Source organism: Rhinatrema bivittatum, chromosome 10 (genome assembly GCF_901001135.1).
Source record: "Rhinatrema bivittatum chromosome 10, aRhiBiv1.1, whole genome shotgun sequence".
NCBI lineage: Eukaryota > Metazoa > Chordata > Amphibia > Gymnophiona > Rhinatrematidae > Rhinatrema > Rhinatrema bivittatum.
The window spans coordinates 102,637,000-102,661,957 of record NC_042624.1 but is presented as its reverse complement, the minus strand read 5'-3'; the positions used below and the strand labels follow the sequence as shown (position 1 = coordinate 102,661,957).

General features: G+C 43.7%; 1 protein-coding gene across 5 annotated transcripts in view; it reads right to left on the bottom strand.

Moving 5' to 3' along the window:
* DOCK7 (dedicator of cytokinesis 7) overlaps positions 1 to 12,632 on the bottom strand; it is a 185,315-nt gene extending 172,683 nt beyond the window's left edge. Inside the window, exon 1 of one of the 5 annotated variants that reach the window (XM_029618626.1) lies at positions 12,359 to 12,632. In XM_029618626.1, the coding sequence (XP_029474486.1) occupies positions 12,359 to 12,396 (38 nt within the window). In that variant the 5' untranslated portion in view covers positions 12,397 to 12,632. The remainder of the gene's footprint in view (positions 1 to 12,358) is intronic. The other 4 variants (XM_029618622.1, XM_029618623.1, XM_029618624.1 and 1 more) reach the window with 4 other exon arrangements.
* Positions 12,633 to 24,958: the final 12,326 nt, after the last annotated feature.

Here is a 24,958-nt window from a genome sequence, read left to right as displayed (position 1 = left end):
CTCTTTCTTTTAATACAAGGACTATACGACATTCAATGAAGTTAGCAAGAAGCACATTTAAAACAAATCAGAGAAAATTATTTTTCACTCAACACACAATTAAGCTCTGGAATTCATTGCCAGAGGATGTGGTTAAGGTAACTAGTATAGCTGGGCTTAAAAAAAGTTTGGATAAGTTCCTAGAGGAGAAGTCCATAAACTGCTGATAGTCAAGGTGACTTAAGGAATACCCACTGCATATTCTTGCCATCAGTAGCATGGGATCTAGTTAATGTTTGGGTACTTGCCAGATACTTGAAGCCTGGATTGGCCACCGTTGGAAACTGGATGCTGGACTTGATGGACCCTCGGTCTGACCCGGTAAGGCAAAGTATATTCTTAAGGAGGCACAGCCTAGTGTTACTGCAGACAATAGGGTAGCCAGGTTGGTACCAACAGGTTACAGTAGATTGTTGGTGGCCGAGTACAGTTCAGCAAAGCCACATAGCCCTAAAAGGCCGATTGTTTAGATCTGTAGCACTCTAGATTTTTATGGAGTTTGGTAGGCATAGGTCTCTAGGGGCACATGCCCAAGAGGGAAAGGTTAGGATGGCCGTTATAGTTGGTGATTCAATTACTAGGAAGACTGATAGCTGGGTGGATGTGAGGATTGCTTGGTAACTTGCCTCCCTGGTGAGAAGGTGGCAAACCTCACGCATCATATAGACAGGATTTTTAGATAGTGCTGGGGAGGAGCCAGCTGTCTTAGTACATGTGGGAACCAATGATATAAGAAAGCCAAATTTAAGGTTTTAGGTAGAAAGCTGAAAACCAGAACCCCAGGGTAGCATTCTCAGAAATGCTCACGTTCCAGGTGCAGGACCCCATAGGCAGGCAGAGCTCCGGAGTTTCAATGCATGGATGAGTCGATGGTGCAGGGAAGAGGGTTTTAGGTTTGTTAGGAGCTGGGCATTATTGGGGGGGGGGGCTTTTCCGAAAGGATGGGCTCCACCTTAACCAGGGTGGAACCAGGCTGTTGCCACTAACCTTTAAAAAGGAGATCGAGCAGCTTTTAAACTAATTGATGATGAAAGCCAACAGTTGCTCAGAAGTGCATGGTTCAGAATGCTGTATCTTTGAAGGATACTAAGAGAACAGGGAAAACAGGGCATCCCAGTAGAGAGGTTGCAATAAATGCCAAAAGGGATCAGGTGCCTTTAAGTAAAGATCAGAAAGATTCCAAGTTATCCATCAACTGATGAGCAGGTCGTTAATAGAAACAAAAAACATACTTGAAACATCTGTATACAAATGCTAGAATCTAAAAAAAAAAAAAAAAAAAAATGATAAGAGTGTGTAGCACTGGATGAAAAGACAGATATAACTGGCATCTGAAAGTCCTGGTGGAAGGAGGATAACCAGTGGGACACTGTGATACCAGGGTACAAATTATATCAAAATGATAGGATGGATCAAATTGGTGGAGGGGTGGCACTATATATTAAAGAGAGCATTGAGTCAAACAGGATAAAATTTCTGAAGGATAAAAAATACAATGTTGAATCTTTATGGATAGAAATTCCAGGTGAAAAGGGGAATAAAATAGTAGTGGGGATGTATTATTGTCCAACTGACCGGAATGAATTAACAGACAATGAAATGGTAAAATAAATTAGGGAAGCTAACAAAATCAGCATGCAGTAATAATGGGTGATTTCTATTACCATCAGTAACAAGGGCAACCGAATGAAATTTAAATTATAGCCGAAGTGACGGTGTCATCAAGCCAGACGGTATAATACCGTGCCTTTTCCTATGATATAGTGCTTGTGTTGCAAGTTTGCGATAACAATTGATTAATAATTTCTGTAATTTGCATTTTCCAAAAACATCATCGTATGACATCACACTTACTTGAATATTTATTGAGACGCCGACGTCAGCCTCGTTTCCTCCTTGCGATGAAGAAAAACTTCCTAGACTTCGTGTCCATCTTGAACTGGTAGCCTACGGCGGTCAGATAAGTTTTTGCCTTTCCTTTCTATTTTTATTTTGAGAATGGCTTTGTAAGATTGTTTTTGCTCTATCTTAGGCAAATACTCCGATGTTGAGACTGTTCAGATGCCCCTGAGGAAGCTTGTTTTGCAAAACACCAGCCGTGTAGGGCTGTGTTTATACCTTGCATTGAGAGATTGCTTATCAATTCTTCTTCACATTGTCAACGGAGTTGAGTGTCTATCAAAGACTGTTTCTGAAAGTCTTTCTGACTGACTTTTTAATTTTATGATAAAATCAAAAAAAAATTTTTTTTTTAAATTTATTTTTTCAACTAATAAAATCAATTTTTTAGTGATGGTGAATGATTAGAGGACCGGTTGGGTTTTGGGTTAAAATCACAACGTCTGGCTTGATGACACCGTCACTTAGGCTATAATTTAAATTTCATTCGGTTGCCCTTGTTACTGACAATTTTACCTATTGGGTTACTGTATTGACTCTTTTTGTTATACATTTTTGATTTCTATTACCCCAATATTCACTGGGTGAATGTTACATCAGGACATGCTAGAGAGGTAAAGTTCCTAGATGAAATGACTGGTTCATGGAGCAGCTGGTACAAAAACCAACAAAAGGGGAAACTATTTTAGACTTAGTCCTTAGTGGAAAACAAGATTTTGTGTGAGAGGTAACAGTGTTGGAGCCACTTGGCAATAGTGATCACAACATTATCAAATTTGACTTAATAACTGGAGGGAGCACACTAAAGAAATCTACTACTACAGCATTTAACTTTCAAAAAGGTGACTATGATAAAATGAGGAAAATGGTTAGGGAAAAGTCAGCAGCTGCAAAGGTTACCAGTTTAGATCAGGCATGGATGTTGTTTAAAAATACCATCTTGGAAGCCCAGACCAGATATATTCCACATATTAGAAAAGATGGAAGGAAGGCTAAATGACTACCAGCATGGTTAAAAGGTGAGGTGAGAGAGGCTATAATAGCTAAAAGAACATCTTTCAACAAATGGAAAAGGGATCTGAATGAAGAAAACGGGAAACAGCATAAGCACTGGCAAGTTAATTGAAAATTCACAGATAAGGAACGCAAAGATAATTTGTAAAGAAGCTTGCTATTGGAAGCAAAAACTCATAATAAAGACTTTTACAGTTACATTGAATTAAAAAGCCTGTGAGGGAGTCAGTTGGACCAAGGGGTAAAACAGGCACTTAGAGATGACATAGCCATAGCAGAGAGACTAAATCAATTCTTTGCTTCGGTATTCTCTGAGGAGAATGTAAGATAGACTCATGCCAGAAATGATATTCAAAGGTGAGGACAAGAGTAACAAACAAATCTCAGTGAACCTGGAAGATGTAACAGGGCAAACTGACAAAACTATAGAGCAGTACATTTCTTAGACCAGATAGTACACATCCCAGAATGCTGAAAGAACTGAAAAATAAAATGGCGGACCTGCTATTGGAAATTTGCAATTATTGAAATCATCTATGGTACCTGAAGACTTGAAGGATTACCAATGTAACGCCAATTTTTAAAAAGGTATCAAGGGGTAAGCCAGGAAACTACAGACCAGTGAGTCTGATGTCTGTGCCAAGCAAAATGGTAGAAATTATCATAAAGCTGCTGAACATACAGATCGGCATAGTTTAATAGGACAAAGCCAACATGGATTTAGCCAAGGGAAGTCTTGCCTCAACAATCTGCTACATTTTTGAGGGCATAAGTAAACATGTGGATAAGGGTGAGCCAGTTGATATTGTGTATCTGGATTTCCAGAAAGCATTTGACAAAGTCCCTCAAGAGAGACTTCTTAGGAAATTAAAAAAGGTTCTGGGGTGGGAGCAGTATCCTGCTGTGGATTTCAAACTGTTTGAAAGACAGAAAACAGAGTAGGGCTAAATGGTAAATTTTCTCAATGGAGAAAGGCGAATAATGGAGTGCTCCAGGGATCTGTTCTGAGACCATTGCTTTTTAATATATTTATAAATATCCTGCAAATGTAAATAACAATGAGGTGATCAAACATGCTGAGACAAAATTATTCAAAGTTGTTAAATCAGTGGAGGATTGTGAGAAATTGCAGGAGGACATTGCAAAACTGGGAGATTGGGCATGCAAATGGCAAATAAAATGTAATGTGGACAAGTGCAAAGTGATGCACTTAGGGAAGAGTAACCCAAATTACAGCTACACATTGCAAGATTCCACAATAAACGTCATTGTTGATAATACATTTAAATCTTCTGCTCAGTGTGCAGCAGCAGTCAAGAAAGCAACAGACTGTTGGGGATTATGAGGAGAGGAAAGGAAAAGAGAATAAAACAGAGAATATCAGAATGCCTCTGGATCGCTCCATGGTGCGACCTCATCTTGAGTATTGTGGGCAGTTCTGGTCACCACATCTCAAAATATATAGCAGAATTAGAAAAGGTACAGAGAAGTGCAACCAAGATGAAAAAGGGGATGGGACAATTCCCCTAAGAGGAAAGGCTAAAGAGGTTAGAACTCTTCAGCTTGGAGAAGAAACAGCTGAGCGGAGATATGATAGAGGTCTATAAAATAATGAGTGGAATAGAACGAGTAAACGTTAATTGGCTGTTTAGTCTTTAAAAAAGTACAAAGCCACACAATGTAAGGTGATACATTTAAAACTAATGAGAAAATATTTTTTTACTTAACACATAATTAAGCTCTGGAATGCGTTACCAGAGGATATGGTGAAAGCTATTAGTGTAGCTGTGTTTAAAAAAAAGGTTTGGACAAGTTCTTGGAGGAAAAGTCCATTAGCCATTATTTCGATGGACTTAGGGAAATGCACTGCTTACCCTGAGATGAGCAGCAGAGAATCTATGGTCCTTTTGGGATCCTGCCAAGCACTTGTGGCCTGGATTGGCCACTGTTGGAAACAGAATACTGGGCTTAATGACCTTTGGTCTGACCCAGTACGGCAAGTCTTATGTTCTTAAGGTATGGCAGAGGGAGGGGCTCTGGCTGTTGCACTGGAGATGTTATCTATCCAGGACAATGGAGAATGTAAACAGGAAACAAATAAAATCTGACTTGCAAAGCTGTGATGCCCTGCAAGCTTCTACAGCTGGGATCTATCCCTGTGTGTGAACATAGATAAATGGGCAGACTGGATGGGCCAATTGATCTTTTTCTGCCATCCACTACTATATTGCTGTGTTTTGTTACTATGTAAAATGAATTATCACTGCTATTACTAGCATCAGTAGCAAGGGATAGACTTAGTTTTTGGGTACTTGCCAGGTTCTTATGGCCTGGATTGGCCACTGTTGGAAACAGGATGCTGGGCTTGATGGATCCTTGGTCTGACCCAGCATGGCATGTTCTTAGTTATTGATAAGGGGGTACAAAAGAACATGCCATGCTGGGTCAGACCAAGGGTCCATCAAGCCCAGCATCCTGTTTCCAACAAAGGCCAAACCACGCCACAAGAACCTGGCAATTACCCAAACACCAAGAAGATCCCATGTTGCTGATGCAATTAATAGCAGTGGCTATTCACTAAGTAAACTTGATTAATAGCAGTTAATGGAGTTAATTTTCCCACTGGGAAAACTACCAAATGCCTATGGGATTCTTTGGAAGAATTCATGGCAGTGTTTTGCTGGCAGTGTTTTGCTGGCTCCTCTTTATACACTTCCTCTAGACCTGATGGATCCACAGTGTTTATGAGTGGCCCCCCCCCCCCCCCCCGGCTTCCAAAGGGATCCGTGGCATGAGCGCCCCCCCCCCCCCCCCCCCCAAGGCTGGGTCCTGAGAAGGAAAGAACCTCATGCCAGAATGAACAAAGGCCCACATAGCCTCCCATTCAGGCCTCCTCTTGACCTTCCTAAGTGGCAATAAGCGAGCTGGGGCAAGAGCAGGTGTAGAGGAAGAGAAGTCAGAGTCCCTCCCTGTAAAATTAAAAAAAAAAAAAAAAAAAATCAGATTAGGTCAGAGAACTTCTTTTCTTTCCTATCCCCTCTCTCTCTCTCTCTCTCTCTCTGCTTTTACATGCGGGAACACTGGGTTTTGCTGGGAGGAGGAGGCGGCTGCTCTGAAGATAAGTGGGTCAAAGAAAAGTGAAAAGAAACAACAGAGTAACAGAATAACCACAAACTACTCAAGATAATCGGATGGAATAACTGTAGCGCCAAACCTCTGCTGCAAACCAGCAAGGCAAGTTTCTCTCTCATTTTAAACTAATATCTGGCCTGCAACACCTTGTTCATTTGGCATGTTCTTCCCTTTATATGCTGCATTACAGGGCAATAGTTATACGGGGAAGCACAAGAGGTGGAGTTAGATTGAAGGAAGGAGAAAATAGGTGCAGTTATTTAATTTAGTTTTTTTTTAGCTCTGCATGTATGTTTACATGCCTAATCTGCATCTATCTACGCCACCGTTGTAAACACTGGCCATATTTTCAAAGGGAAACTCCATAAAGGGTTTCCCTTTTAAAATGAGCTTGTCCTGCAGGGAGACTCATTATTGCCTTCTTGGATTCTAATCATTATGTACGAAAAGGTGGCACCAAAATTACTTGTGAATGACTTAGGACCCAGACTCTGACAATTCAAATACTATTACAAACAGGGTGTGTACACCTTTACTGATAGGTTAACAGAGATGAAGCATAATTAATCTCTGGAATTTGTTGCCAGAGGATGTGGTGAAAGCTATTAGTGTAGCTGTGTTTAAAAAAAAAGGTTTGGACAAGTTCCTGGAGGAAAAGTCCATTAACCATTATTAAGGTGGAGTTGCAGAAATCCACTGCTTATTCTTGGAATAAGCAGCTTGGAATTTATCTATGCCTTGGTATTTGTTGCCTGGCTTGGCCACTGCTGGAAACAGGATACTGGACTTGATGGACCCTCGGTCTGACCCGGTATGGCATGTCTTATGTTCTTATATACTTTCTGCAATAGTCTATATTTAAAAATGTGATTGAATAGTATGAGCTATGTAAAGAATATATGGGACAGCTGGAGCATGCTAACCTCACATTGGTGAACTCTGACACTGTTCTCAGTCACTGTCTGCTGCTTGACTAATGTCCTTGTGAATGGTGTGTCACGGACGATTCATCACCCACCATAAGCTTTATGGGTTTGCTGTGTTTATTTTTTAATAAGTATTTCAGCCCGGGAACACTAAAACCTAGCTAGATTCAAATACTACAAGGGGTCACTCAGTGCCATAATATAGCGCTACACACATTCAGCAGCAGACTGGTCTTTTTTGTACATTCAGGACTTGCTTCCGGAGGTAGCCCCTGAGGAGTTTCTCAGCAAGTTGCTGTGAGAACTCACCTCCTCGATATGCTCTGTGGTGGTGGTGGCGGCGGGAGGTGGGAAGTTTGAGCACCACCAGAACAGGAAGAAATGTTCCACAGGCATACAGAAAACCCTGGACAGAGAAAATGCCATTTTCTGTAGGGTGTAGAGCACTATAATTCCTCAAACAGTTCAACTTAAACAACTTTTACAATCTGCTCACCTGAAAATACTTATTTGCCTTTCCCAAGGTAATTAATTTATCTTAGTTAAAAAAACAATTCAACTAAACACCTATCCCAGTGAGCATACAGTTGTGTGCAAAGGTTTAGACATCTGCATGGTGCAAACAAACACAAAGCTGGCCAGCAATTCAGGTCTGCTGCTTCAGGGTGATATAGTACTGAAACAGAGCACAGCACTCAGTAAGCGTTGGCTAACGTCTGTTTTGGTTTTTGCCATCACAGCAAGCAATCGGCACAAAGATTTCCGTTCTGTATAAAGAAAAGATCTCCCTTTCAAAAATAAGTTATTTGTAATACAAATATGTAAAAAAAAAAAAACACAACATTCATCACATTAGATTTTATTTTCTATAATGAAGTGTGGATAGGTTAAAGGGGTTTTTTTTTTTTCTTGACTGGCTATTAAAAAGCAGCATATTCTTTAATTGTTTTACTTTATGGCATCAATATATAGCCGAGGGCATTTCCTCCTTCTAGCACTATATTGATTGCATGTTTCACAAGCACTGATAAGTTAGTGCTCTAGTGGAGTTTTTCACTTTCATTCTGTTTCCATCATTTTCTCCATTTGCCTGTGTGAGTTGATTTATCACAAAGTTAAACATATCTTTCTGCAATTTTTAATGCAAAATGAATATTTGCTGATTTTAATTGATTTAATTGGACACCCTTCCAGTTCATTCATTACTACACTTTTTTTTTATTTTTAAAAAGGCCCAAAAAAATGATTGAATCATTAGGCCTTGAATTAGGTGAAGAAAATTCCACATGTGAACAAATACTCTAATCGTTCTAACTGCTCAGGTTGTAACTGTTGTGTCTACTTTCAACAATCAGAGCTCTTTAAGTAGCAGCTGTCTAAGCATTTCAAAATTAAGATAATTGTCTTACAAAGCACAGGAAAGCTACAAAAGAGATCTCTAAATGCTTCCAGCTAGCAATTTCAATCGTCAGAAACATTGTTAAGAAATGGAAGTTACAGTATCTTGTGTGGTCATGGCCTAAAAGTTCAATTTTAGTTTCATCAATCCAAAACACTGGGCTCCAAAACGTTTCTGGCTCATCAAGGTTGTGTTTTGCATAATTTACAGAATGACAGTTGTGATGAGGTAATAGAAAACATTTCCATCTGACAACTCTCCCAAGCAGATCACTGTTGTGTAACCAACATTGTACTAAGCACCTGTGGACAACTACTCCAGTGACAGCTAAAAATTTTAGCATGTTATCTGCTGTGATCTATTTTGCAGATCTGAGCAGTTTTGGAGCAATTCTATTGGATATATTTCTTGATCTTCCAGATCTTGTCTTGACTTCAACAGTTCCATGTAACTTCAAGTGACACCCATTCTGCCAGCACCACAATGCCCGGTGTTAATTCCGCTAGCAGTAACTGGCACTCATTCTGTCGGCAGTCTGTGCCTGGCGGAGACTGATGCCAATTCCGGTGGCAGTGACCTGGAAGAGAGTCTGTTGGCACCAATTGCCAATTCCATAGGCACCAATGGCACCCATCAGCGCCCACAGCACCGATCCAGTCAACACCAGCAGCACCGACTGCTAATCCAGTTGGCACCCGGTACTGATTCTGTTAGCACCCAACAGCCATCCTGCCAGTGCCACGGTACCCAGCATCGATTCCACCTGTGCCACAATGCCCAGCATCAATTCCACCTGTGCCACAGCGCCCAGCATCAATTCCACCTGTGCCACAGCATCTACTGATTCCCATCATTGCACTGGCACTTGAATGTGCCTAGACACCCAAAGCCAACGGGGCTTGGCATCATCAGCATTGCTGATTGCCCATACTCAGGCTCTCCGGCTCCTCCTTGAAGGCTGCCCTGCCAGGACAGGCTGGCAGGCAGAAGGGTACATCATCCAGGGCACCAGAGTTGGCAATTAGTGAGCCCCTGGAAACTAGTGTGGTTCTTCAGAGTGTGGGGAGGATGAGCTCTCCTCCCCATGGTAATGCTCCTTTATCAGATATCAACCCAACCCGAAACCCCATGAATAGGTCAAAGGGGAAGGAATGGATCCCGGATCCTTAATGTCCTCTGTAAATTCCCCTTGGTTGGGCTAAATCTCTCAGAGCTCCAGCCTGCAGTCCTAGTCACAGTGTGGTCTGTGCCCAGGTGAGTCCCCAAACACCTGGGGTACGAGGTTTAGCCTAGCCATGCGGTGTAAACTGCAGGTTTCATTAGACTAAAGCAAAACAGCCACAAATGCTGAAAAGACACAAGCCTCAACCAGGATATATATATATATATATACACAGAAATAAAGTGTAAGAAAAAGAGAAAAACTTAAACAAACAAAACCTACTGAAAGGTATTGGAGGGAGAAAACAAACCCATAGGGCCCTGCAAGAAAAAAAAGCTTCTACAGCTTCCAAAAACATTCCCTGCAGTCCCAGTGAGGAAAAGAAAGAACCATGACTGGCAGGCTCTGAGGAAAAAGAAAAAAAAAGACTGAAGGGCCCTGGTCTGGGAGCCCGCCCATCCCACCAGCAGCCAAAAAAAGGCCAAAGGCTGCAACGGTGGAAGCAGGAGGAGGCCTCGCCTTAGGGAAGAGACAAAAGAATGGATGGGGAAGGTTGTTGGGGGGGGGGGGGGGCAGTGGAGAGAATGTATGTGTGTGGAATAGAGAGAGAGAGGATCCTGGCACTGAGGAGAGAGGGCAAAAAGACTGGGGTAATGCTGGTATGCGGGGCATAGAGGAGAAACGCTGGGCAGGGAAAGAGTGGATGCTGGGCACGTTAGGCTGGAGACAAAGAGGGGGATAACTCAGGGCCGGATTTTAAGAGTTTTGTACCCATAAGGTGGGTTGGAAAGTGGTGAGGCAGGAGACCGTGGAGATTGGAAAACGGTGGAGTTCCTCCCCCCCCCCCCCCAATCTCCAAAAGTCCCAGAGTGCCACAGCAGTGCCCCTTCCAACTGGATTGCTGAAGCAGGCTTCTCCTTGGCAGAGTTGCAATCCTCTTTGGCGCGCTGGGCGACTGCCTATGCCCAACTCTGGGCCTGGGGATACTGAGCAGAAATCGAAGGAAGACTGCAGTGCCAGAGCGAATGCTACTAACGAAAGGACTCTGCTGGAGCTGCTGCCAATAGCTTGGGGCTCAGAGAACAAGACCAGTGTTTCACTTAGGGCACCTAATACCCTTGGCACCAGGCCCTGATTTGGTGTGTTCTAGTCATCATCTAACATCGGTACAGCAGGGGTGGAAAATTCCCAGATGCCAAAGGCTAAAACCCACCAGAAGCCACTGCTGCAGTCTCACAGGGGCCTGAGCCTACAGAAGGAGCTGCTAATGCCTATTAGGGCTGCTCCATGCCAGCAAAATTCAAATATCAGATTTAAAAGAAAGATAAAAAATCTAAAAATGACAAACGAAAGAATAGGAAAGCTAAAAATAAAAACTTAAAAAAAAGAAACCCCAAAAATAAAACATAAGAGCATAAAAGCAATAAAAGGTCCAAATAACCATAACAAAAAAACCCCTACATTTAAAGAGACGGATAACCTCTTCCTCCACCCCCAAAACAGTAATAAGTGAATGAATAAATGTGCCAAAGAAAAAAATTTTGGGCCCTAGCTCCTAAAAATTTGGTCTAGGGCAGCTGGATATAGGTATTAAAACAAAACTCCAATGACTATATTATTACTAATCCCTGTACATAAAAATGTCCACATGCATAATATTCTACACATAAAATGACTTATTAGAAGCAAAAAAAAAACAAACTGGTGAAAGCATCACCAGAAAAAAGGATTCTTTATTGCTCCCTTCTCCACCTCCTAAACCCTTAGGGCTTGATTTACTAAGTTTTTTTCCCCATAGACACAGAATGGGGAAAAAAAAAAAGCCATCAAGCCCTTAAGTATTAACGCTGAAGTCTACACTTTAACATGACTGGCCAAGGGATCACAATAAGCGGTTGGGAACCAGAAGATCTGGGTTCTAATTCCGCTGTTGCCAGAACACTTCAACTCTCCCATCACCTCTGGGTCTGAGGCGAGGACTGACTCACTGTACCTGTATGCAATCTGTTTTAAAGTGCCCTGGGATAGGGCACTATAGAAATTCTGAATTGCTAATAGCAATTTCATATTTTTAAAAGTTTATTTCAAAATTTAAAATAAGTTAAGGATATCTAAATATTTTGTCAGTCTCCAAACCATGTCTAGCTATTTATTTATTTATTTAGAGTTTTTCTATACCGGCATTCGTGATTAGAAACCACATCATGCCGGTTTACATAAAACAAGGGGGTGTGAACAAAAAACGGAAAATAAACAAGTGTAAAGAGATCAAAAGTTACATTACAACAAGGGTCATATAACTGGGGAGAGAAATAGAGTATTTAAGGAAAATGCAAAAATTATGATCTGTAGACATAAGAAATGTATAATCAATTGCGCTTTGGAATCATTGATTTGCAGCATCTTTCTTCTTTGGTCGGGTGGGGAAAACGATTATGCGCTGGCAATCGGAATATTTAGTTAAGGGGCGGGGGGAACAGGATCAGGATGGTGCCAGAAACGAACGCCAGCCATCCTTTAAAAAAAAAAAGTGCAGGCATCGCCTTGAGTCTGTGCCAGCCCGAATCCCCTGTAACGGGACCGAGCTCGGAGTCCCACTCCGAAGCAGAAAGCAACGGGAGCGCGTGGAAAGCCCCCCCCCCCCGGCAGCCTGGACCGCTCACAGCTCAAGCCCGGGCGCCGCCGACGGGCCTGGGCCTCCGTCAGTGCCGACCCCCCCTCGCCTCCCCTTGCTGCAGCAACACAGAGCGCGCGCGCGCACGGAGGCCGCCGGCCCGAGCCCCTCACCTGCTGATCTTCTGGGCGAAGGCGCGGCGCTCCGCCATGGCTGCTCCTGGGAGCGGGGGGGAGGCCGAAGGCCGCCGCTGGGCTCCCTCGCGCAGGATCGCTGCGGCTCCTGCCGCCGGAGCTCAGGAGCAGGGAAAGGGGAGGGAAGAGGAGACGGGAGGCCCCAGCCGGGCCCGTAATGCTTCGAGCGCGCGCGCGCGCACCATCCTGGCTTCTCGGGCACTCCCGCGAGCCTGCGGGAGCCAAAGAAAAGCTCAGAGAGGCAACAGCTCCTTTGTCGTTTCTTCTCCGGGGAATAGCCTGGCACCTTCCAGACTTGGACGGGTTGACTTCGTGGTGTAGGGGCATCAGTATTCTCGCTCCATTAAGGAAAAGGCAGACAGAAGGGGCAGGGCAGACTTTTAATTGGACATTTTGAAAGCTTTTCCCCTGGGTAGTTGGCTTGGCTGAAAATTGTTTTCCTCTGCCAGGCTTTCCTAAGAACACAAGAATTGCCATGTTGGGTCAGACCAATTCTCCATCAAGCCCAGCATCCCTGCTGCCTGGAAATACCCGGAAAATCCCACATGGTGGCTGCCAAAATATGTATCTTACCAAACATTTTGGTATTACAAAAATTATCTTACTAAAGTGTGTTAGACCGATACGTATTCCACATAATGTAATGACCTAAAGGACAAATGTTACTTTTGTAAACCGTTGTAATATTCACTTGAACGACGGTATATAAACTAAATACATAAATAATTTTAGCAGGGTTGAAAAGAGATGTTCCTGCGGGAGTGTTTATATTGGAATGGGGGAACAAATTTCAAACATACATGCCCTACTTTGCCCCCAGTCGCTGCCCACAGAAATGGATGGGGCAATGTTAGTGCAAGGGGTGCCAGGTAAGTGTGCAGGATGGTATAGGTTCAGCAGATCCTGCCTGGGGGCTGGGGCAGCCAAATCCCATCATCAAGAGCTACTCACTAGTGCAGGGGTGGCCAACTCCAGAGCCAAACAAGCCAGGTTTTCAGAATTTCCACAATGAATATGCATGAGATAGATCTGCGTGCACTGCTTCCATTATATGCAAATAGATCTCATGCATATTCATTGTGGATATCCTGAAAACCTGGCCTGTTTGTGGCTCTTGAGGACCAGAGTTGACCACCCCTGCGCTAGTGACTAGCCTACGCCTCCAACCCACTCCACTCCTCCATATAGGACATGTAGGGCATGGGGCCACACTGGTCCTGGGGTGCCACAAACAGGTCTGATTTTCAGGATATCCACAATGAATATGCATGCCTGCCTCCATTGTCTGCAGATATACCTCATACATATTCATTATGGATGCTCTGAAAACCAGACCTGTTTGTGGCAAGGCGTTGCCCACTCGTGGTTTTGGGCCTAATTTATAACAAATTTTCATCCATGTGCCAGTTAAGGGACATTCTTATTGTGAATCAGCCCCACAGAGACTCCAACAGCACTGACAAATCCCTGCAGGGTTGTTACAGGAAGTGTGTGCATCACCACAGAGATATACGGTAATTCAGCAAAGAGGCTGTACTATAGTCATTTTTGAAGGAAAGCAGTTGGTTATTGATAATCTTTATTTTAAACACCATAATCTTAATTTAAAAAAAATGTTATAAATTATTACACAAAAAGTCTCCAGTGAAATACTGGTTTGTTTGTTTTTTTTTTGTTTAGTTGAAATAAAGTAAAACTCATTTCATCACAATGATGTGAATTTTAAATAACTGGGTTTTACAGTTTCTATCTAACATAAGGGAGAGGGATATATAGTCAATCACATAAGGAATAGGGTCCATTTATTGCACTTTTATGGTCTGGCCCCATGCCATTTGTACATCTCAGCTATATTTACTGGAAATGGCTACTGCATGATATGGCAGCTCTCAGCTAGCTTTCCTGTTGGCTGTGAATGAGGGAACACAGTCTTTTACTGAGATGAGTTTGCATCACACAGGTATCAGGGGGAGGGGAAGAAGGGACCATGGAAGAGTTAAAACTACATAAGAAAAGCTTCACAGTTAATTAAATAAGACTGAGAACATCTGGACTCTAAAGGTCTACACACGGTGATGGAAAGATGAAGAGAGAACCCCCTTTTACTGCAAGGATGCTTGTACCTACCAATATGCCTTGATTCTCAAAACTAAAAATAGATTGACCCTGTGGGAGAATCCCAAAGATCACATCAGAACATGTTGAGATTGTTATTTAGTGAAATACAAGGTAACTTTTTGACTTCCCAACATTCTAATGTTGAATTTGAAAAATGGGATAATCTAATGTGGTTGGTATGCAATGCAGGAGATGAAATATTTTATTTTTTAATTATTCACGGTGGGCCAGATGTGCTAAGCATTTTTCCCCATGAGACCCAATACGGTATAGTGCATCTGGCCCAGTGGTAGGTCGTGTTTTTGTGATTTGGAGCACACAGTGCAGATGTTTTTCAAAGGGGAACATATGAGGTTAGTGCAAACTCAACCACGGGTTTCAGAATACTGGAATTAGGCCAAAGGAGGCAGCGAGTCCAGCTTTTTACTCATCCTGCCTGATTCACTCACCAGATGAACCCCTGGAGGAAAACCTTTGTACTGCCTCACTATGGTTAATTATCTTGTAAAATGCTTAGCTTCCTAAAATAAAATATTTCGCTTTTTAGTAAGTCACACATATTAAACATATTTAGAAGAATTTCTGCTCTTAGGGTTTTACCTGGAACTTCCTATGTGGGGCAGACAGTTAACATTCGTGTATGTCAGAAGGCCAGCATTTTACAACTAGACAGACACAACAAATCGGTCGATTCTGTAAAGTGCGCTCAGCTGAGTGCATTACTTAACCTGCTGCTGGATGCGCATTTTTGACGCATGTCCATTCCCCTTACACAGTAAGTGGTTTAGCACGTCGAAATGTGCGTCCAACCCCTCCACCCCCCAAACTAATAGCGCTCATCACATGCAAATGCATGTTGATGAGGCTATTAGTCATTCATCCGGGATATTGAAAAAAAATATGCAGCTGATCCAAACATTTTGTGCTCAGAAATTAGTCCCTGCCCAAGGGCAGGCGTTCATTTCCGAGCAGCCCAAAAAAGTGGACAGAAAAGCAGAAAATACTGCAGATGCTCGAGTTAAGATTTTTTAAATTCCAGATGCAATAAGCTGTTATGCTAATGCATCTGGAGTTAAAAATGTGTGCTGGCTAAACACACATTTTAAACTCGGGGGAGTCTCTCATCTGTGACTTATCTGCAGAAAACTCATGTTTTGTGCTCATAACTTATTTGCACAAATATTTATATGCACAAAAATGCTTTCAGCCCATAAAACCCTATTATAGGTTCTGGCACCTGAACTTCGGCTTCTGTCCATAGACTGACATTAGCCCTGGAAAATTTACTCCACCTCTGACTAGGAGTAAAATTTCCAGGCTAAGAAAACCTGCTAAACCAGTGAGTGTTACATGCTTTTTTAGTTGGCTTTAATCGTGTAGGAACTGCCAGCGTTTGGTGTTATTTTGTGTAAAATCCTGAGGTCTCTAATCATGCTTGTTTGATAAGATGTAGTGTTAATTTTCGTTTTACTTACAAATGATGTATTAGGAGTACTTTTTATTATCTCGCCTTGAGACATATCGAGAAAGGCAAATTATCACACTGAAATAATTAATACAATTAAATAAATAAATAAAACCCTACTCTTTAGGTACAATTTTCTCATTGGGTTCCAGAAAATCCACTTAGCAGTATGGTCTCTGGATTCTTCTTTCTAATTTGCGCCCTGGATTTTTCTCACAGTCTTCCAGATGGAAGAGCACGGACTGTGTGTGTGTGACAAGGACTCACTGGCCCAGGGAAGGAAGGTGAACCTCCGCTGAGGCTGAATCGGTTCCGTAGCTCGAACCAGAGCCTTTGCTTTTCACAGATACAACATAGTCCCAGCGATGGGTCCTGCCACGCCCCCTGACCCGGGGACCTTCGCGCGCAGGGCCGGCCCGGCCGTCTCACTTCGTCATGGCTCCCACCCGTTCCATTCCGCCCAGCTCTGCAGCGCGCGCTTACTGCCCTTCTTTTCGGGCGTGTCAGCGAGGCTCGAAGCAGCATAGAGGCGGCTGAAGAACCGGGCACCCGATCTGCTGAATGAATGGATCGGCTCCAGAGAAAACGCTACACCCCTCCCCCCCCCCCCCCCCCTTTTGCATGCAACTTCTCTGTGCTCACGAGGAGCCGGGCGGGGCGGCGGCTTGTAACTCGGCGCCGCCGAGCTGAGATTCCCCTTGCTGGCTGCCCAGCATTTCCTCGGGGGTTCCGGTTTGAATTACTCTCTTCATTTCTAACAACCGACGTAGGGGGAAATGTTTGTATTTGATTTCTTTCGCGTTCGCCCAGTAGTATCCAACTTACTACAAATCAACCAAATGCGGGATTTACTTAACCATGTTGCTGTTGAATAGCTGTTAATTTCTTTACAAAAAAAAGATGTTTTATTCGGAATAAAACAATGAAGGATTCGAGTAATAAAATATGTAAAGGTTGCATGTGCTAAAATAAAACTTGTGGTACTTCTCGGAGGGAGAGGGGTGGATCTGGTATCTTTCTGTCCTCAACAAGACAGAAGCTCCGGAGGAGTAGAAGGGTTACTACGCAGAATGTCCGTGCTGGCCCACCCACAGAAAATTATCTGGTGGTTCCTGCACAGATCAGTGCAGAGCTGGACAGCAGGGGCAATTAAATTTCTTTTAAAATAAATGATGGTTGGATTTATGTAGCACAAAATATTGTTTGCACTATACAAAAATGCAGATACTAGGATTTCTTTCTTACAGCTACTCAGACACAATGGTATTTGCATTCAAGTGTTTTGATTTTATAGAATTGGCAGAAACATCAGAAAACACATTTCCCCCACCGTCTCACAGTTCTCCCAAGCTGCCTTTCCAGGTGAAAGAGCTTCAACCACTTGTGGAGACCTTCCTGACATCTTCACTAGTTCGCCCTAGTCTAGGACAGGGATCCTCAACGCAGTCCTCCGGACACCGCTAGCCAGTCAAGTTCTCAGGATAGCCGTAGCGAATATGCATGAGATTTGCATGCACTGCCTCCATTGTATGCAAATCTTCCTCATACATATTCATTGTAGATATGTGAAATCCTGATTGGCTAGGTGTATTCTGAGGCCTGGGTTGAGACCCCCACATGTAGGATATGGGGTTAGGAGGGGGTGTACCATTTTATTTTTTTTTACCACACAGCATCCCTATGTAAGGTTACCTGGACCAGTGAGCTTCTGTTTACTTAAAGGCAGGAAGAGTGGGAGTTCAGTGTGGAATTTTTATTTGGACTTAGGAGAATCATTGTATTTTGTTTTATTGGTCCTCTATCTTTAGTGAGCCAGGATAGGAAGAAGACAGAATTATACGTTCTCAGTCCACAGCCCTGCTGGAGAAGTTACTTCAGTGAGTTTGTTTTATTATAAGATTTCAAATTGTTACATCAAGGTAATGTGGAAAATGACAATAAGCAGATATACTGAACATAAGATAAAAAGGAAAAAAATGATTTTCAGCCTGAAAAGTAATTAGCATCCATCTATTCAGCCCATCAGAAGGGTGGGGAACCTACCTAAAACACCATGAAGAAATGTCAATTACACAGGAAATTATAAAAAAAAAAAATAATAATAATATTTAAGCCTTACAACCAAATTAGCGCAAAAAGTCAACCAGTGCCCAGAGCACACGTACATCCCAATTGCTTAGCATCCAAGAAGAAACAAAGTTGTGTGGGTTCCAGAAAAGTATAAGACACTTTCGGCAGCTTCACAAAACATTCACAAGGATACTGAACAATAATCTTGAGAAAATACAACTGGTGCTTGCCAGAAAACTTCTACTTGAACTTTTGAGGGTTGGGTTTGTTTGGTTTTTTTTTTTGTTTGTTTGTTTTACACAAGATTTCCCACCCAGAAATAAAGTATCATGATTGTGAAAACAGGTGCATTAAAGAGTCCTAGTCTCAGAGGAAAAGAAAGGTCACCAATAAAGTGGCCCTCTTGATATCATTCTCCAGATTTTTCCTAGAGGCCAGTCAGGTCCAGACTGTCTAGCATCAACTCCCCTGCAGCCTGATCACCTCTATCACCTTCTTCCAACAGGCAAATAATAGATCTTACCAACAAGAAGAATGGCAATTTTCAAAACCTTCAAAATTTCAGTCAAGTATCTCCTAAAGAGGTCTACTGCTGTTACTATAGTCATCTTAGGAAGATTAATCAGATGCAAGATAAAATGTCTCAGAAAGTTCACCAAATTTTCCAGCTTCTTACACCTACCATCTAATCCTGGATCAAAGTCGCCTGTATTGCTGACATCTACTTAGCTTGACCTCAGATTCTCTGAACCTTCTGGGCCTGGCTTGTCGTATTGGACTCTTGTGTCTGAGGCCGCAACATATTTTGAAGAGGTGCCAGGGCAGTCCAGATGGAGATACCGGTCCCCCGATTAACAACACCACTGCTGGCCCGAGTGTCATTAGCGAGGAAACCCAGCTCCAAACTTCGTCTCTGTAGGCCAACGGAAAAGGAGCTGGGTGAAGGTCCAGGCCGAGAGAAATCCTGGAGGCCAACCCCTCTGCCTCCGGTGGAAACAGGCTGCATGAAACCAATAAAGGCAGGATGGCGACTGACAAGGGGGGGGGGGGGGGGGCTTTCCCAAGACCTTACCTTTCTTCACCATCAGGAAACGCAAAGGAAAAAAGGGCTGCTGTCTGTCAGAGCTCTACCTCGATGTGGCTTCACCCAATCACCATCTGGGAATCCCCTCCACCTCAGTGTTTTTGTAGTTTGCTTGAGAGATTCTGTATTTTAGAGGCAGTGTTTTTCTGGATTCCTTGGTTCTTGCTCAAAGATTAGGATGTGAGAAGCTCTTTTGTTCCATCTTACACTCAGTGGGTGCACGAGGTGGCTGTGTTCTAATAATTGACTATATTTGGTGGAGATTTTTCTTTTTATTTCAGGATGAAGTTTGTTATTTTTCCCTGCTGCCTGGGCCTTTCATTCTGAAAGATCCCAATTTGCCACACACAGATGTGAGTGCAAGAGCTATTTTGTTTTCATCTGGAGACCTCCACTTGAGTCTCTGCCCCGGGAGAAAAGAGCAGATTTTGTAGTTTGAATGACCTGAAGTGCAGCTGAACCTCGGAGATTCCACTAAATATTAAGAAGACCCTTGCCCACCTGGGATGCTTGCCATTCCATACCTGGAGGGTACTGAGGGACACTTTCCCAGACAGAGAGACATTTAGACAATTACTTTGGAACATGGATGCAACAATAATCAAATGTGTATGGTGCCAAATGACTTTTTATTGAAGATCTATAGCAGTAAAGTTTTAAGTTGGCACCTGCACCATCCACAGCATACACCTAGTGATATCGCACCCACAGCAAGAGTCACCCGTTGCACACTGGGCCTCGGAGATCTAGCCTCCCACCCACCCCCACCCACATTTGGAGGATCCATGACCTAGCGCTTCTGGACTGTGCAAGGATTTAGCCCAGGGATCAAGTGTGACCTTTGCCCTTCTCAGTGCTACACTAGAAGAGGGACTGCACTAAAAAAAATATGCATGTTTGGAGTGGCCGAAAATACTGTATGTTTTCTGAAATTAAAGATGACAAAGTCTTCAGTATCCCCACTAACCAGCTTCGATAACTGGTGCTTGGTAACTGGAAGTTTGCATTGCTTAAGAGGCACTGCTGCTTTAATGAAAGCCCTAAGGCCTATGGAAGGCTTTCCCCAGAAATTTAACATGCCTCCTCTTGACCTTGTTTGCTCACCTCGTGTGTCTGAACAAGCCTTTGTTCATTTTCCTCATCTTGAGATATATAACCTTAATCAGGATATAGGAGAAATTGAAACAATCTGACGATTAATCCCTAAGGGTTAGTTTCGGTTCTAAAATCTATACCTGATTGTAATGAAATATGAAGGCAAGCTCAGACAAGTTTGTGTGCCTTGCTATAAGGATGCAAGTTTTGGTATAGTAAAAAAAAATAAGCATAAACTCCCCTGCTTCCCTTCTCCCCCGACTAAACAAACAGGTTGCATACTCCAGATGGAGTAAAAAGAAAAGAAGGCCCGACCTAAGAAACTTAATGAATGGTCAACTTAGATTTAATGCAAAAATAATGTGCAGTCATGCATGGAGATGAAATACTGATGTGCATAAAACAGTAAGGATCTCACATTGATCACATGTTTATTTATGTATTTTATTTTAAAATCACTTATAGCCTGCACCCTCCAAGGCTCGGGGCAGGTTACATAAAAACATTCAGCATAAAAACAACAAAACCTCGACAAATATGTGTTGCAGTTGGACACTGCTGGAGAGATAGTGGACCCTTGGGCCGGCCTACCTAGGGTGACAGGGTAGGCCGGGGGGCGGAGCCACAAGCAGGAGGTGTTCACCCAGGAATCAGGGAGCCCCCCGGGAGGAGCCCGTAGGGCACCGGGTCCTCGGGACTCGGAATTGAGACAGAAAGTCCAGGGACTCAGATAGGCTAGACCGGGACCAGAGCAAGCAGGAAGGATAGGAAGTCCAAGGTACCCGGGAGACAGGGGCCGGCTGTACAGGGCCGAGGACCGGCTGAAGGCAGGGCAGCGGAATCTGTAGCAACCGGAGGCTGAAGCAGGCTGTAGGCTGAAGCGGAATCAGTAGCAAACCGGAGGCTGAAGCAGGCTGTAGGCTGAAGCAGAGTCGGTAGCAAACCGGCAGCTGAAGCAGGCTGTAGGCTGAAGCAGACGCAGGCTGAGGTCAGAGGCTGGCTGCAGGCTGAAGCGGAGTCGGAGGCAGGCAGAAGCAGAGTCAGAGGCAAACCGGGGTTGGAGGCAGGCAGCAGGCTGAAGCGAAGTCAGAAGCAAACCGGAGTCAGAGGCAGGCAGCAGGCTGAAGCGAAGTCAGAAGCAAACCGGAGTCAGAGGCAGGCAGCAGGCTGAAGCGAAGTCAGAAGCAAACCGGAGTCAGAAGCAGGCAACGTGGAGATCACCAGGAACGCAACTAAGAACAACTATGGAATTGTGAACCTCGTTGCAAGGCGATGAGAGAGTTTGAGTGCCGGTTATATCGGGACTTGGGCGTGACGTCAGCCGCACGGGCGGAGCCAGGCTTCCGGGAGTTGAGCGCTCAAGACAGGCGTCCTCGCACACGCGCGAGACAGAAGAGAAGCAGGCACGTAATGGCGGCCGCCACGTGGAGTGAGAGAAGCCCCCGGGGTCCGGAGCGGGCGGAATGCAGTGATTCCTGAAGCGGAGGTAGGCGGGTTTGGGCCTTAGGCGGAGGGAAGCGGTAGCGACCGCAACAATATGAGCACAAATAATTGGACTGGATATAACTGGATGCCAAGAGACCTTAAACAAGTGTCCTTAAAGATAGAATCTAGCCCATCAGGTCAAGGGCATTGCTAAATAAAAAAGGTTCGAGGGCTTTCCGGAATGCTTTTGGGTCGATAATGCTGCAGAACATTGTAAGGTAGCCAAATTGCAACAAGGCAGTGGTAAAAGATGGAAGAATGCCCGGGTGTACATAGAGAGCAGTAACCAGCAAAAAGAATAACTTCACCTTCAAAGCAGATTACATTCAGGTACTGTTCTGTTGTTCCGCCATCCCCTTTCCCTCCTGTCCTGAAGTGAAAGGGGGATGGAGAAGCAGATTTTGGTATCATCCGCAAAAAGGCAAACCTCTCCTGATATCCCTTCCACGATATTGCTAACTGAACTGAGGACCAATGCTCATGGTACACCCTGTCCTCGGTGTGACCTCCGTTTACTACTACACTTTGTTGCCTCCCGGTCAACCAGTTTCTAAGCTAGTCATTCACTTTAGGGCCTATTCCTACGTGTTCAGTTTACTAGTCAGTCATTTTAGAGCTCATACCTACTGTGTTCAGCTTGTTTATGTCTCTTCTGCAGATCCATGTCAAAGGCCTTGCTGAAATCTAAGTACACTACATCTAGCATTTTGCTCTGATCTAACTCTCTAGTAGTTAGTCAAAGAAATGTATTCAATTCATATTACCAAAACCTACCTCTGATAAAACTATGCTGCCTCAAATCCTGTAATCTGCATGGTACACTGAAGGTGTGACCCTGAGGCCAAGAGTGGCAGGTACACTGGCAAGGCGAGTCTGATGGGTTCCAACTGGAACAGCAGCAGGATATCTTCTCCCTGCTAGGGCTGTCTTCTTCTTAGGTTTATCCCTTGGATATGGGTGACCAGCAGGGCTCAGGAAGGAGGCCCGCAATCAGGACTAAGCAGAAACACAGCTGGAAACGCAGTCGAACACTGGAAACAGGAAGACTAGGTGAGACGACTCGGAAAATCCGAAGCAAGGAATATGCTGGACTCAGCGCGGCAAGATGAATTCTGTAAGCAGGTCTCCAACGAGAGGGCTGGAGAATGAGAACCAAGCTCTGGCAACCTACTGACTAGCAGCCTGGAATCTGTGTGTGTCCAGACAGGAAACAAAATGGCCACCAGCAGGAAATATAGGCCAGACCAGATAGTCCCATAAGTCTACAGAGTGAAAAAGGAGTCTCAGGAGTAGTGGAAGTGACTAGAGGAGGTAAAAGAGCAACCAGAATGATTAGAGGAGGTAACGAGGCTGTGATCTGGAGATGTGCATGGGAAAATGTTTTGTTTGATTTGTTTTTGGTTCAAATGAAAAATTCCACTAGTCGTTCCTAAATACCATTTTTTCTGTTCATGTTCAGACATTTATCTGCATAAATGCTGTTTTATGTGTATAAAAATGAATGTATGCATGTAAAATATTTGCACACACAAAGCACAAAAAACGAACAGAACAAATGCACATCTGTACTGTGATCATAAATAGTAGGCAGCGGTGAATGATAAGGGTAAACCACAGGAATTGAAGAGCGATGTAAGACAAGCCCAGTCAGAGACCCAACAAGAACGCAAGTAAGGTATCAAGAGATGGAAGAAATGATAGCTGAACTCATAGGCTGTATGGAAATGGACAAAAATGCTGGAGCCCAGGAGAGAGAACAAATACCTCAAATAAGCCTGACACCCACCATGAAAAATGTGACCAGTAAAATCAGCAAGGTCATAAATTGCATAAAAGGAGCATCTATTGATCTAACTGAAGTAAATCGCTCACACAACTCAGAGGCTAAAATTATGACTCAGAAAATTTTTACCATCAAAGACACATAGCTGAAAGACAACATCTCCATCCAGGGGGGAATGTAAACCCTGTCAGCAGAAGTGTCACTGGTAGATGAGTATCCTCAAGGTGCCAAAACACCAAGGGATGAGGCGGGGCGTGGGGGGAATGTCGCTATCCTCCCTGTGTCACTTTCTCAGCTCCACTGCCCAGAGTACCCAAATTCTGCACACGTGGGGAGCTCCCCCTCCCCCCCAGGAGTACTGTCCTGTCTCCCAAGGGAGCAGAAACTGGAAGGCTAGAAGCCCATGCACTTATTGGCTGATGGATTTTAATGTGTGTTGATACTGTACTTTGTCATCTGCCTTGACCTTTACCTGGAAAGGCAGAAAGAGGATGAAAAAAAAATAGAAACTGAGGAAGATTCAAAACATCAGATTTCAGCAGCCTGCACTACCAGAGAAAAAACCCTCAGATTCACGCAATAGAAGCAAAAAACCTGTGGCAAACGGATGAGAACAGAAATGAGAAATACCAAAATGAAAATGTGGAGAGAACCTGAAATAGTTTTACAGGGAAATAAGGAAAAGTAGCAATGCTGCTAAAGCATCACCCAATAAAGCTGAAAAGAAAGCTCTGCTCCACTGACCCTCTCTCCTGCCCTGCAGCTTAGCTGTACCTTCACAACACATGTCTTGAGCACAGAGTCTCTGACCTAGATGCCCCTGAGGTACAGTTCTTTGACAAGAGGGAATGATACATATCCAGGACTTGAAAACCGACCTGCAGTCCGGCACCTGGTGCCTGCCAGACGAGCTGGGGGTCAAGAGGGATCAGCAGCGGTCAGCACCAGGAAGAGCAGTGACCGCTAGAGCCAAGCTAGACCAGAAAGAACAGCAGCTGCCAGGACCCCGGGGCAGTGAGTGCTAAGCTTCAGAGGGAGGAACTGGGAGAGAAAGGCAGCAAGGGAAGGAGGGAGAACAAGAAATGTCAAAACAAAAATAAAGATAAAAGAGATTAGATTTAAAAAAAACAAAACAACCCAAACAAACAAACAAAAAAAAATCTAGCACTAAAAGGAAACAAGCTATAAAGCATGCTTTCTACTTGATGCCCAAGAATTTTAGATTGGTGCCTGTTTGCCAAAATGTTTTCTACACTTACATATCTCTATCTCTATATACGTATATTGTAAGTGTAAGTTGTGTAGGCCTTCAGCATAGGTTAGAATGTGATTTCCAATGATGGGACTATCCATGGGTGCAAAGTGTTTTCTGAGTGACTGTCACAGTTAATTCTCAAAATGGCGGATCTCTTTCTTAAAAGGTGTCTCCACGAGGCACTACAGCAGGGGTGGGCAACTCCAGTTCTGGAGTGCCACTCA